Source organism: Lithobates pipiens, unplaced genomic scaffold (genome assembly GCF_037356315.1).
Source record: "Lithobates pipiens isolate NorthernLeopardFrog02 unplaced genomic scaffold, aLitPip1_a1.2 Scaffold_23, whole genome shotgun sequence".
Classification (NCBI taxonomy): Eukaryota; Metazoa; Chordata; class Amphibia; order Anura; family Ranidae; genus Lithobates; species Lithobates pipiens.
This window is the reverse complement of record NW_027507785.1, coordinates 14,755,039-14,768,895: the sequence shown is the minus strand read 5'-3', so window position 1 is coordinate 14,768,895 and position 13,857 is coordinate 14,755,039. Positions and strand designations below refer to the sequence as shown.

The 13,857-nt window shown below is 47.2% G+C and overlaps 1 protein-coding gene across 1 annotated transcript in view; it reads left to right on the top strand.

The window, feature by feature from the left end:
* XRRA1 (X-ray radiation resistance associated 1) overlaps positions 1-13,857 on the top strand; it is a 114,192-nt gene that overhangs the window by 87,644 nt on the left and 12,691 nt on the right. The window contains exons 13-16 of the mRNA XM_077451201.1: positions 6,127-6,242; positions 7,343-7,609; positions 8,964-9,132; positions 13,474-13,589. Of these exons, the coding sequence (XP_077307327.1) occupies positions 6,127-6,242; positions 7,343-7,609; positions 8,964-9,132; positions 13,474-13,589 (668 nt within the window). The remainder of the gene's footprint in view (positions 1-6,126; positions 6,243-7,342; positions 7,610-8,963; positions 9,133-13,473; positions 13,590-13,857) is intronic.

The window sequence follows — 13,857 nt, the reverse complement described above, 5'->3', positions numbered from 1 at the left end:
TAATACAGGAGATGATCAGAGACTGCAGACATGCTACAGGAGATGGTCAGAGACTGCAGACATGGTACAGGAGATGATCAGAGACTGCAAATATGGTACAGGAGATGGTCAGAGACTGCAGACATTGTATAGGAGATGGTCAGAGACTGCAGACATAATACAGGAGATGATCAGAGACTGCAGACATATTACAGGAGATGGTCAGAGACTGCAGACATACTACAGGAGATGGTCAGAGACTGCAGACATAATACAGGAGATGGTCAGAGACTGCAGACATAGTACAGGAGATGGTCAGAGACTGCAGACATTGTACAGGAGGTGGTCAGAGACTGCAGACATAATACAGGAGATGGTCAGAAAATGCAGACATACTACAGGAGATGGTCAAAGATTGCAGACATACTACAGGAGATAGTCACAGACTACAGACATGTACAGGAGATGGACAGAGACTGCAGACATGGTATAGGAGATGGTCAGAGACTGCAGACATGGTACAGGAGATGATCAGAGACTGCAAATATGGTACAGGAGATGATAAGAGACTGCAGACATACTACAGGAGATGGTCAGAGACTGCAGACATGATACAGGAGATGGTCAGAGACTGCAGACATTGTATAGGAGATAGTCAGAGACTGCAGACATAATACAGGAGATGATCAGAGACTGCAGACATGCTACAGGAGATGGTCAGAGACTGCAGACATGGTACAGGAGATGATCAGAGACTGCAAATATGGTACAGGAGATGATCAGAGACTGCAGACATTGTATAGGAGATGGTCAGAGACTGCAGACATAATACAGGAGATGATCAGAGACTGCAGACATATTACAGGAGATGGTCAGAGACTGCAGACATAATACAGGAGATGGTCACAGACTGCAGACATAGTACAGGAGATGGTCAGAGACTGCAGACATTGTACAGGAGGTGGCCAGAGACTGCAGACATAATACAGGAGATGGTCAGAAAATGCAGACATACTACAGGAGATGGTCAGAGACTGCAGACATAATACAGGAGATGGTCACAGACTGCAGACATAGTACAGGAGATGGTCAGAGACTGCAGACATTGTACAGGAGGTGGCCAGAGACTGCAGACATAATACAGGAGATGGTCAGAAAATGCAGACATACTACAGGAGATAGTCACAGACTACAGACATGTACAGGAGATGGACAGAGACTGCAGACATGGTATAGGAGATGGTCAGAGACTGCAGACATGGTACAGGAGATGATCAGAGACTGCAAATATGGTACAGGAGATGGACAGAGACTGCAGACATAATACAGGAGATGGTCAGAGACTGCAGACATACTACAGGAGATGGTCAGAGACTGCAGACATGATACAGGAGATGGTCAGAGACTGCAGACATTGTACAGGAGGTGGTCAGAGACTGCAGACATTGTACAGGAGGTGGTCAGAGACTGCAGACATTGTACAGGAGGTGGACAGAGACTGCAGACATTGTACAGGAGATGGTCAGAGACTGCAGACATACTACAGGAGATGGTCACAGACTGCAGACATGTACAGGAGATGGACAGAGACTGCAGACATGGTACAGGAGATGGTCAGAGACTGCAGACATGGTACAGGAGATTGTTAGAGACTGCAGACATAATACAGGAGATGGTCAGAGACTACAGACCTACTACTGGAGATGGTCAGAAACTGCAGACATAATACAGGAGATGGTCAGAGACTGAAGACATAATACAGGAGATGGTCAGAGACTGCAGACATACTACAGGAGATGATCAGAGACTGCAGACATAATACAGGAGTTGGTCAAAGACTGCATACATACTACAGGAGGTGGTCAGAGACTGCAGACATACTACAGGAGGTGGTCAGAGACTGCAGACATAATACAGGAGATGGTCAGAGTCTGCAGACGTACTACAGGAGGTGGTCAGAGACTGCAGACATACTACAGGAGCTGGTCAGAGACTGCAGACATACTACAGGAGGTGGTCAGAGACTGCAGACATACTACAGGAGGTGGTCAGAGACTGCAGACACAATACAGGAGATGGTCAGAGACTGCAGACATAATACAGGAGATGGTCAGAGACTGCAGACACAATACAGGAGATGGTCAGAGACTGCAGACATAATACAGGAGATGATCAGAGACTGCAGACACAATACAGGAGATGGTCAGAGACTGCAGACATACTACAGGAGATGATCAGAGACTGCAGACATAATACAGGAGATGGTCAGAGACTGCAGACATAATACAGGAGATGATCAGAGACTGCAGACACAATACAGGAGATGGTCAGAGACTGCAGACATACTACGGGAGATGGTCAGAGTCTGCAGACATAGTACAGGAGGTGGTCAGAGACTGCAGAAATTGTACAGGAGATGGTCAGAGACTGCAGACATTGTACAGGAGATGGTCAGAGACTGCAGACATAGTACAGGAGATGGTCAGAGACTGCAGACATACTACAGGAGATGGTCAGAGACTGCAGACATAATACAGGAGATGGTCAGAGTCTGCAGATATACTACAGGAGATGATCAGAGACTGCAGGCATACTACAGGAGATGGTCAGAGACTGCAGACATTGTACAGGAGGTGGTCAGAGACTGCAGACATTGTACAGGAGGTGGTCAGAGAATGCAGACATTGTACAGGAGGTGGTCAGAGACTGCAGACATTGTACAGGAGGTGGTCAGAGACTGCAGACATACTACAGGAGATGGTCAGAGATTGCAGACATAATACGGGAGATGGTCAGAGATTGCAGACATACTACAGGAGATGGTCACAGACTACAGACATGTACAGGAGATGGACAGAGACTGCAGACATGGTATAGGAGATGGTCAGAGACTGCAGACATTGTATAGGAGGTGGTCAGAGACTGCAGACATTGTACAGGAGGTGGCCAGAGACTGCAGACATAATACGGGAGATGGTCAGAGATTGCAGACATACTACAGGAGATAGTCACAGACTACAGACATGTACAGGAGATGGACAGAGACTGCAGACATGGTATAGGAGATGGTCAGAGATTCCAGACATGGTACAGGAGATGGTCAGAGACTGCAGACATGGTACAGGAGATGATCAGAGACTGCAAATATGGTACAGGAGATGATCAGAGACTGCAGACATTGTACAGAAGATGGTTAGAGACTGCAGACATAATACAGGAGATGATCAGAGACTGCAGACATAATACAGTAGATGGTCAGAGACTGCCGACATACTACAGGAGATGGTCAGAGACTGCAGACATAATACAGGAGATGGTCAGAGACTGCAGACATAGTATAGGAGGTGGTCAGAGACTGCAGACATTGTACAGGAGGTGGTCAGAGACTGCAGACATTGTACAGGAGGTCGTCAGAGACTGCAGACATTGTACAGGAGGTGGTCAGAGACTGCAGACATAATACAGGAGATGGTCAGAGACTGCAGACATTGTACAGGAGGTGGTCAGAGACTGCAGACATAATACAGGAGATGGTCAGAGATTGCAGACATACTACAGGAGATAGTCACAGACATGTACAGGAGATGGACAGAGACTGCAGACATGGTATAGGAGATGGTCAGAGACTGCAGACATGGTACAGGAGATGATCAGAGACTGCAGACATACTACAGGAGATGATCAGAGACTGCAGACATATTACAGGAGATGGTCAGAGACTGCAGACATAATACATGAGATGGTCAGAGACTGCAGACATAATACAGGAGATGATCAGAGACTGCAGACATAATACAGGGGATGGTCAGAGACTGCAGACATAATACAGGAGATGGTCAGAGACTGCAGACATTGTACAGGAGGTGGTCAGAGACTGCAGACATACTACAGGAGATGCTCAGAGACTGCAGACATACTACGGGAGATGGTCAGAGTCTGCAGACATAGTACAGGAGGTGGTCAGAGACTGCAGACATTGTACAGGAGATGGTCAGAGACTGCAGACATAGTACAGGAGGTGGTCAGAGACTGCAGAAATTGTACAGGAGATGGTCAGAGACTGCAGACATTGTATAGGAGATGGTCAGAGACTGCAGACATAGTACAGGAGATGGTCAGAGACTGCAGACATACTACAGGAGATGGTCAGAGTCTGCAGACATACTACAGGAGATGGTCAGAGACTGCAGACATTGTACAGGAGGTGGTCAGAGACTGCAGACATTGTACAGGAGGTGGTCAGAGAATGCAGACATAATACAGGAGATGGTCAAAAACTGCAGACATAATACAGGAGATGGTCAGAGACTGCAGACATACTACAGGAGATGGTCAGAAACTGCAGACATAATACAGGAGATGGTCAGAGACTGCAGACATAGTACAGGAGATGGTCAGAGACTGCAGACATAATACAGGAGATGGTCAGAGACTGCAGACATACTACAGGAGATGGTCAGAGACTGCAGACATGGTACAGGAGATGATCAGAGACTGCAAATATGGTACAGGAGATGATCAGAGACTGCAGACATTGTACAGGAGATGATCAGAGACTGCAGACATAATACAGGAGATGGTCAGAGACTGCAGACATACTACAGGAGATGGTCAGAGACTGCAGACATAATACAGGAGATGGTCAGAGACTGCAGACATAGTACAGGAGGTGGTCAGAGACTGCAGACATTGTACAGGAGGTGGTCAGAGACTGCAGACATAATACAGGAGATGGTCAGAGACTGCAGACATACTACAGGAGATGGTCAGAGATTGCAGACATACTACAGGAGATAGTCACAGACTACAGTCATGTACAGGAGATGGACAGAGACTGCAGACATGGTACAGGAGATGATCAGAGACTGCAGACATACTACAGGAGATGATCAGAGACTGCAGACATATTACAGGAGATGGTCAGAGACTGCAGACATAATACAGGAGATGGTCAGAGACTGCAGACATAATACAGGAGATGATCAGAGACTGCAAACATTATACAGGAGATGGTCAGAGACTGCAGACATAATACAGGAGATGGTCAGAGACTGCAGACATTGTACAGGAGGTGGTCAGAGACTGCAGACATACTACAGGAGATGGTCAGAGACTGCAGACATACTACGGGAGATGGTCAGAGTCTGCAGACATAGTACAGGAGGTGGTCAGAGACTGCAGAAATTGTACAGCAGATGGTCAGAGACTGCAGACATTGTACAGGAGATGGTCAGAGACTGCAGACATGGTACAGGAGATGGTCAGACACTGCAGACATACTACAGGAGATGGTCAGAGTCTGCAGACATACTACAGGAGATGGTCAGAGACTGCAGACATTGTACAGGAGGTGGTCAGAGAATGTAGACATTGTACAGGAGGTGGTCAGAGACTGCAGACATTGTACAGGAGGTGGTCAGAGACTGCAGACATTGTACAGGAGGTGGTCAGAGACTGCAGACATACTACAGGAGATGGTCAGAGACTGCAGACATACTACAGGAGATGGTCAGAGATTTCAGACATACTACAAGAGATGGTCAGAGATTGCAGACATACTGCAGGAGACAGTCACAAACTACAGACATGTACAGGAGATGGACAGAGACTGCAGACATGGTATAGGAGATGGTCAGAGACTGCAGACATTGTACAGGAGGTGGTCAGAGACTGCAGACATTGTATAGGAGATGGTCAGAGACTGCAGACATAATACAGGAGATGATCAGAGACTGCAAACATAGTACAGGAGAGGGTCAGAGACTGCAGACATTGTACTGTAGATGGCCAGAGATGGTAAACATGTTATAGTGGGTTGTTGGGGAAATGATTCAAAAGACAGTCATAGACTGGAGACATAACACGAGATGCTAAACATCACAGCTATCACTGCCCCTCACAAATGAATACCCCTATATTTATGCTCCCTACAAGCCCCTTATACTTGTGCCACATTTGATATTGCTGTCAGTAAGCTCCATTATAAGGGATCAGATAAGCAGGAAAAACACATACAAAAAGAGAAAAGCAACAGACAGCAAAAAAAAGATGTAAAGTGTCTCCCACAAGTATAGTTGGGAAGTGCCAGTTTAGGGTAAAGTCATAGAGTCTGTTGTAGTCATGAAATCTCGCTTTCTTCCCGGACAGGAGATCCACGCCTACTGAAGAGCTTCCTCCAAGAACGCCTCGGGGTGAAAATCACTCGGAAAAAAATGGCGGTTAATAAATCTCACCTGGTGATTCCCATCAGAGAAAAGAGAAAGGTGAGCAATAACCTCCTTCCACCCCTCCTAGGCTGTGCTCAGAGGTGTTGATGGGATCAGGGATTATTACTTGATCGTCTTTAAAGAAATCTTATGTAATGTAGGGACTGTCCTTACAAAATTGCTGGTTGTCATGTTAATCCTCTCACTTAATTTATTTCTGAGTCACTGAAATGGAATATGTATGCATATCAAAAAGTACAGAAGCATGAGAGAGCCAGGCAAATAGCATTTCCTTAAAGAGGTCAGAGATGGTAACTTGTATATTTCCCTCCTGATACTAATGATGAGATAATCGTAATACTGCTGCAGTATATGTCAGAGCTATATAAATGTATAATAATAGTGTGTGACTGTGGTGAAGACATTAGAGTGTAAGCTCTTCTGGTACAGAGACTGATAAGATTGGCTCAGTGTTCTCTGTACAGCACTGCAGTATATGTCAGAGCTATATACTGTAAATGTATAATAGTGTCAGAAACCATGAAATCAGACTGAGACAGAAGTACAGTTAAATCACACTTGTTTAATAAAAGTAAATAGAACAAACTTAGTCAAAACATAGCCAAAGTTCAGGAACCGGAACAGATAGTCAGACAAGCCAAACATCAGAGAGCTGAAGATGAGCGTAGTAAAACAGCAAGCAGGATCTGGAGCCAGAAGGGATGTCAGCCAAGCAAATGTTTTAACAGGAACACAGGAGATAGTCTCTCTGATGTTGACCAAGGTGAAGGCAGAGCTCCTCTGGGCTGGACGGCTTAAGTAGGCAGGACTGATGAGCAGGATATCATCAACAGGTGAGTAACTGTGGAGAGATAGGAGCTGGCATATAGCCAACAGCTGGGCGGCCAGCTCAGAGAAGGAAGGGCCGAGCCCAGCCCTGACAAATAGTGTGGGATTGTAGGGGGACATTAGAGTGTAAGCTCCTCTGGTGTAGAGGCTGATGTAAATAATCTGGTAAGGAAAGAGGAGACACTGACTGATCCCTGTCTTGGAGTCTTGGAGTAACAGTCTGGTCGTTGTTGGATCCGGCCCTTAGTTTGTGGTGCCACTCTTGTGAAAAGTTACATAAATTTTTTTTTTTTTCCCTCCATTGGAAGGTCAGCACGCACGTCCCCAAAATCCCCAAGCAACCTCTGATGATTGAGCCTCCACTCCATCCCTTCCTGAGACAATTTGGTCATGACAGTGACATCACAGAACATGTGATGTCATCCAGTCCTCTCCCTCCGATCAGAACTTCTTCAGAGAGAGATCGAGACACCACCATGGGGCAGGATCGGGAATCCAGCAGAATGCATGAATTATCAGAGGAGCAGATTCATTTTGGCTCTGAACCAGACGTCGAGTCCGTCTTCATGACGCAGGTCAGTGCGGAATGTCTGAACTCTAACGTGCCTACTAACACCAGGTCAAATTTACACATTTTACCTCCATTGGTGTGCCAACATTACAGAATTATATTTAATACATGGAGCTAGAGGAGCTTTATTTTGTGGTCTTCTGTACGCCAGCCTGCAACTAGCATTTTTGCTGGACGCCAATCAAATGATACCAAATACAGGAAAAGTAGATTGGGGAGTGTATTGTGTACAAATGCCTTACCCTGCAAACCTCCTATCTTCTGGCAAAGGATTGGGAGATCGGGGACATGATAGCTGTCCAAGCAGTGGCGGAACTACCAAGGTCGCAAAGGTTGCAACCGGGCACTGTCGTTCCGCCACTGCTGGGGGTGGGGGGGCCCAGCGGGGTTGCTGGCTGCGGGACTCTGAGCTTAGAGCATCTTTTTCATACGGCACAAAGCCTACACTGACAGTTCACCCTCCCTCCTCTCTCATATGGAGCGGAGAGAGCCGATCTGCTCCTTCTCCTCCCGCCCCTCTCCTCCTATGTGCAGCGCAGGAAGTGCAAAGCCCAGCAGCTGAATGATCAAATTCATGTGAGGGAGGGGAAACTGTCAGTGCAGGCTCTGGGCTGTATGAAAGAGATTCTCTCAGCTTAGAGTCCTGCTGAGGAGGCACTGACAGGCTGCACTGATGGGCACTGATAGGTGGCACTGAAGGGCACAGATAGGTGGCATTGATGAGCACTGATAGGCGACACTGATGGGCAGCATTGATGAGCACTGATAGGCTGCAAGGGACTGATGGGACGGGGACTGAGGGGTTGGCACTGATGGGTCTGCACTAATAGGCGGCACTGATAATCAGTGCACTGATTATCGGTGTAAACTAAGTACTGACGGTCTTGCCAGTTAACAGCGCTTCTTTCCTCACAGACATAGTGTGGGAGGAAAGGACTGCTGATAAATGGCATGTCTGTTTACATGTGATCAACTGATCACATGGTAAAGGGCCGCTGTGATTGGCCCTTTACTGTGATCTGTGATCCGCAGGACACAGCAGTCACGCAGTACGCTGAATGTGTGCCCCAGGAGGCATGCGGTAGGGCAGGGTTCTAGGAAGATGTCCATGGATTCCCTTCCAGAACTGGAAGCCTGGGTCTCAGATAAAAGGGAGGGGGAGTCAGGGGGGCCCTTCTTGGTTTCTTGCTCCGGGGGCCCTGAAGGTTCTAGTTACGCCTCTCTGTCAAAGGTTTATTATAAAAAAAGAAAAAGAAGAAAATGTCAAAATGAAACTATTTCTATTAGTAAACCATAGTATGTTTGCACTGAATTTATCATTGACAACTTACTCAGGGGCGGAGTAATACATTATACAGGTGGACGATCAGGTGGATCACCTGCACTGCACCAGCTCAGGCACCACCCACAAGGAACAAGATGTGGATTTCAACCAGAACCTGGAACATACGGATATTCCAGAGAAGTTCCGGGGCTATGAGGAGTTCTACGATGTGAAGACTGACCCTGATTTTATAGAACCAATCGGTGAGTTCACACCTGGAGTATATGACTGTGATCTGGTTCGATCCTTTCCTCTGCCATGGAGCATGGGCTGCTCTCACCATCACTGGGGGTCATGGTATCTCTCTGCTCACCTTTTTTTTTTTTTCTTTCAAAAGCTAAAATATTTTACTGAAACATTTTCAAGTTTACAGAGCATTTCTTGTTTTGAAGACAGAACCAATAAAGGCCAGGATGCAATATTATGTCTGGGCAGCACAGTGGAGCACTGAAGACCCTAGTGACGGGGCCTGGGGACCCTAGTGCAACATTGGGGTCTTCTGTTCAAATCTAACCTTGACACTATCAACATGAAGTCTGCAAACAGGTTTAAAGAGTGAAGTGATATACAGTATATCCTTTGGAGGGACAGTGGTGTTGAGTGGCTGGAGGGCGTAGTGTGGGGAGTCTGAGATCAAAAGTATGTAGCAGAGTAAAGCCTTATCCCCTGAACCCCCCTTGGGGTGCAAGGCTCCTGACAGGGGTGGGGTACTCTAGGTCACCAACCTTTCAGACCCAACGGACCACTAAACTCACAATTTTGGAATCCTGCGGACCACTAACATTAATCTTGCATGCTTTATACACATAATGCACCGTCTCTCTGTCGTTGTCCCCCCCCCTCCCCCGCCACACACAGAGTCTTCATTTGATCTCCTTATGCAGCCATGTGCTCAAGCTCCGTGCTTCCTCCCACAGTCTGTGATCAGCGCTGATATTGGAGGTCCCTTCCTCGTTCACCTCCCGCTCGCTGCACTCCCGGTGCCCCCCTCTGAGTTCACAAGAGCCCTAACTACAGAGGAGGCATCGGGTATCAATGCGCAGTATTGACTGTCAGCACACATTGAGAAAAACACTGGAAACAATGGGCGGTGTACATTTACTGCCTTGTTTATTTACAGCAGAACCCCTGGGGGCCACCAACATTTTCTCACGGACCATCAGTGGCGACTGCTGCCTTAGTCTACCTAGGCTGAAACTGGGCAGTCTCCACTCCTTATGCCACGTACACACGACCGGACTTTCCCGCAGACTAGGTCCGATGGTCTTCCCGAATGACTTTTCAGCTGAGTCCCGGTGGACTTTCCAAATGAACGGACTTGGCCGCACACTCACACCAAAGTCCGAGGGATTCAAACGTGATGGCGTACGACCGGACTAGAATAAGGAAGTTCATAGCCAGTAGCCAATAGCTGCCCTAGCGTCGGTTTTTGTCCGTCGGACTAGCATACAGATGAACGGATTTTTTTCGACCGGACTCGAGTCCGTTGGAAAGATTTGAAACATGTTCTAAATCTAAAGTCCGTCTGATTTTTAGACCTCAAAGGTCTGATGGAGCCCCCACACGATCGAATTGTCTGGGGGATTCCTCCCGTTGGACCTTTGCTATCGAAAAGTCTGGTCGTGTGTACGCGGCATTAGAGACCTGTCAAAGCCAGTCCTTCAAGAGCTGTCCTAAAGAGAGACCCCGATGGAAAGAGAATAAAGACCCGAAAGCCACACATCCTCATATTCCTCACATGTGATGGAATGAGACATATAAAAACCTTCTGTTTTTAGCAGAAGTCTTTATTGGGTTGTGCACTGCTTAGGCCAGCATTTCTAAACCTCTTCAACACAGACGAACCCATGAAATGACTTTACAATCTCATGGAACCCCTGCTAATAATTCCTTTATCTACAACTCATGATACATCAGTGTGATGGTCAGTGGGAAGAATGCTTCTGACACGTGAGGTCATTGGGAAGAATCCCCCCTTAACAGATCTCTAAAACGATCAATGGTGTCAGTGGGAGGCAGAAATTGCTCATTGCTCAAAGGACCACTAGCTATCTTCGGAGGAACGCTGGGGTTCCATGGAACCTTGGTTTAGAAACCCTGACTTAGAGTGAGAGGTGTATTTCTTTTGAGCCCTTTCACAAGGGGGGTAAAAACAAGCAGTTGATTTGTGCTTTTACTGCTCACCTAAATCTTAACAAGGCAGCTGGATGGTGCAGCTGGATGGTGCAGAACACACGTCACGGCCACAATGCTTTGCAGCCCCTGCAAGTTTAGCTCAGCTTGCAAAGTTTGTCAAACTTGTCCATTAAGGTAAATATGACTGTGCCAAATGCTTGGCTCATGATGAAAAACACCCATTCAGGAGGTGGCAGGACTTCCTCCTGAATGTCTGGCAGTGGCTGCTCTCTTGCCCTCTGAAGAGCCATCTGCAGTGCATTGTTCTTTAGAGGGTGGTAGAAACTGCCTCCAATATAAAAGAGCCCTTAGTCCCCTCTCCCCATAAGTCTATCACACCTCCAGCTAAAGCCTAGTACACACTAATAGATTTTTTTCAGCGTTCTCAGCCATTGGCTGAGAGTGCTGATCGGGAACTGATCAACAGACCATTGTTCGGTGATGCCCCACAGCTTCTCTCGGACACAGGGGCCAAATGTCAGCCAGTTTCTATTGAAGCAGCCAATGCCGCCCATCATTTGGCCCCTGTGTACTAGGCTTAAAGTGGTTGTAAACCTTCTGGGACCACTTTAACCTACAGGTAAGCCTAGATTAAGGCTTACCTGTAGGTGCAAGAAATATCTCCTTAACCTACACGGTTAAGGAGATATTTTACAAAAAATGGGCACCGCTGTTTACAGCGCATGCGCAACAAGTGAAGGCGAACATGCGCTTGCGCCGGAGTGACGTCATCGCGGCTCCAGCCAGTCATACCCCCGGATCCGCAATACCAAGAAGTCACTCCGGGTATCATGGCAGCGACGGAGGACCTGGACGAGGGTCGCTTAGGGGGCTTTGATCTCAGGTAAGTTATTCATAATGAGCTAGTATGCTATGCATACTAGCTCATTATGCCTTTGCCTTGCAGGGTGTATTTTTTTTTTTTTCCAGGCTTTACTTCTTCTTTAACTGAGCTTTCATTTCTTCCATCAGCTCATCCCCCACAGTTATAACCCTTTGTATCATTTGCCCCACCCTATTAGATTGTAAGCTCTTATGATCCTCCTAACCCTCTTAATTGTTTACTGTATGTAAATCCTGACTAATAATAATAATAACCTGTGGGGTTATTCTTTGTCATGAGATCAAAAAAATTAGAGAGGAGGGCGGGTTGGGGGGAATCGATAGAAACCGAGGAGAGCAGTTAAAGCGGTGTGTGTGTGTGTGTGTGTGTGGGGGGGGGGGGGGGGGGTATCCATAGGTGGGGGCAGAGCAGCCAAACCTGGGGGGTCCATAGGTGGGGACATAGCAGTCATAGCTGGGGGGGTCCATTAGGGTTGCCACTTCTTCTTTAAACAAAACCCTAACACTTTAAATGTTTGCTTCCCCTTAGAGTACCCCCCCCCCATTAGATCAGGGTCCTCTTATATAGGCACCCCCACTTAGAGACCCCCCATTATATCAGAGTCTCTTTATATCAGCGCCCCCAAGGCTACATTGCAGATTAGGGCAAGTGAGAATAGGTATTTGTGGCCGCCAGTCCCGTTCATTATAACAGGTCACCGGCGGTCTCTGCTATTCGCTGCTGTCTGCACAGCCAGTGATTACCTGCGATTACCTTCACAGTGAACAGGGCCAGCAGTGGCATATAGCTGCTAAGAGCCAAAGCAGGAATCTCTGACTCCTGCAGCTAGCTCCTATTTGAACTGGCCCTAATTGCCATGTGAATATAGTCTTAGAGACCCCCCATTATATCAGTCGCCTTATATAAGCACCCCCTTACATAACCCCATTTGATTAGAGGCCAACTATTAGATCCGCACTCTTTAGATCAGAGTCCCCTTATATTAGCGCCCCCCCCCCCTTAGAGACTCCCATTAGATTAGGTACCCCTCTATATCAGTGCCCCTGTTCCTTAAAGACCCCAATTAGGAGGCCTGTGGGTAGAAGCATTTAAAGGAGGGCGGTAGAAAGTGGTCTGTCCATGACATCTAGACGCATTGAAATTTTCCTAGCTTATCCTCCTGTAAGCCTGTTAGCTTTCCGATTGCTCGACATTCCTATGGTGGCCATATGCATAGTGATCACTCATACCTAGATTAATCACCAATCCCTAACAAGTATTTTATCACTGAAAACCCCACAGCAAGGGATAATTATTTTAGTTGCCTGGAGTTGGGCTTTAATGATACAATGCTTCTTTTCTGGTAGCTGGTAAAGTAATGGGGCCCCTTTCCACCCCCAGGCCCCATAGCCATTGTGTGAGCTGCTATGGCTATTGTTGCTCTACTGGGCAGATAATCATTCAGCGCATTTGAGACGTTTGGCTGTGAAGAGTGATGGGATCCTGACTGAAGCCGCTCTGACTGAAGCCGCTCTGTGTATTACAGGTATACAGAACAATGTCCGAGCTTTGGAGTACGCACTGAGACGCCTGCATGTGCACCAAGACTGTAAGCCCATACTGGGCAACAATCAGAAGCCGTACATCCCTCGGGAAAGCCAGGTAATCTCTGCCAATTTACTGTATGTATTTAATGAGCCCCAACCTGTGACCAACGTTCCATATTCTACTCTGGATGAAAGGCCAGTCAGCTGACAGCACAGAGGAGTGCGGGAGGTGAATGTGGAGGATCTGTGTGGGTGACGTATTGTATCACTGACACAGGGGAGGGGGCAGAGAGAGAGGAAGGAGCAGAGTCCTCCAACAGTGCAGAGTATTTCATAAAATATAGATGGGTTATGTCAGAAACCATGAAATCAGACCAAGACAG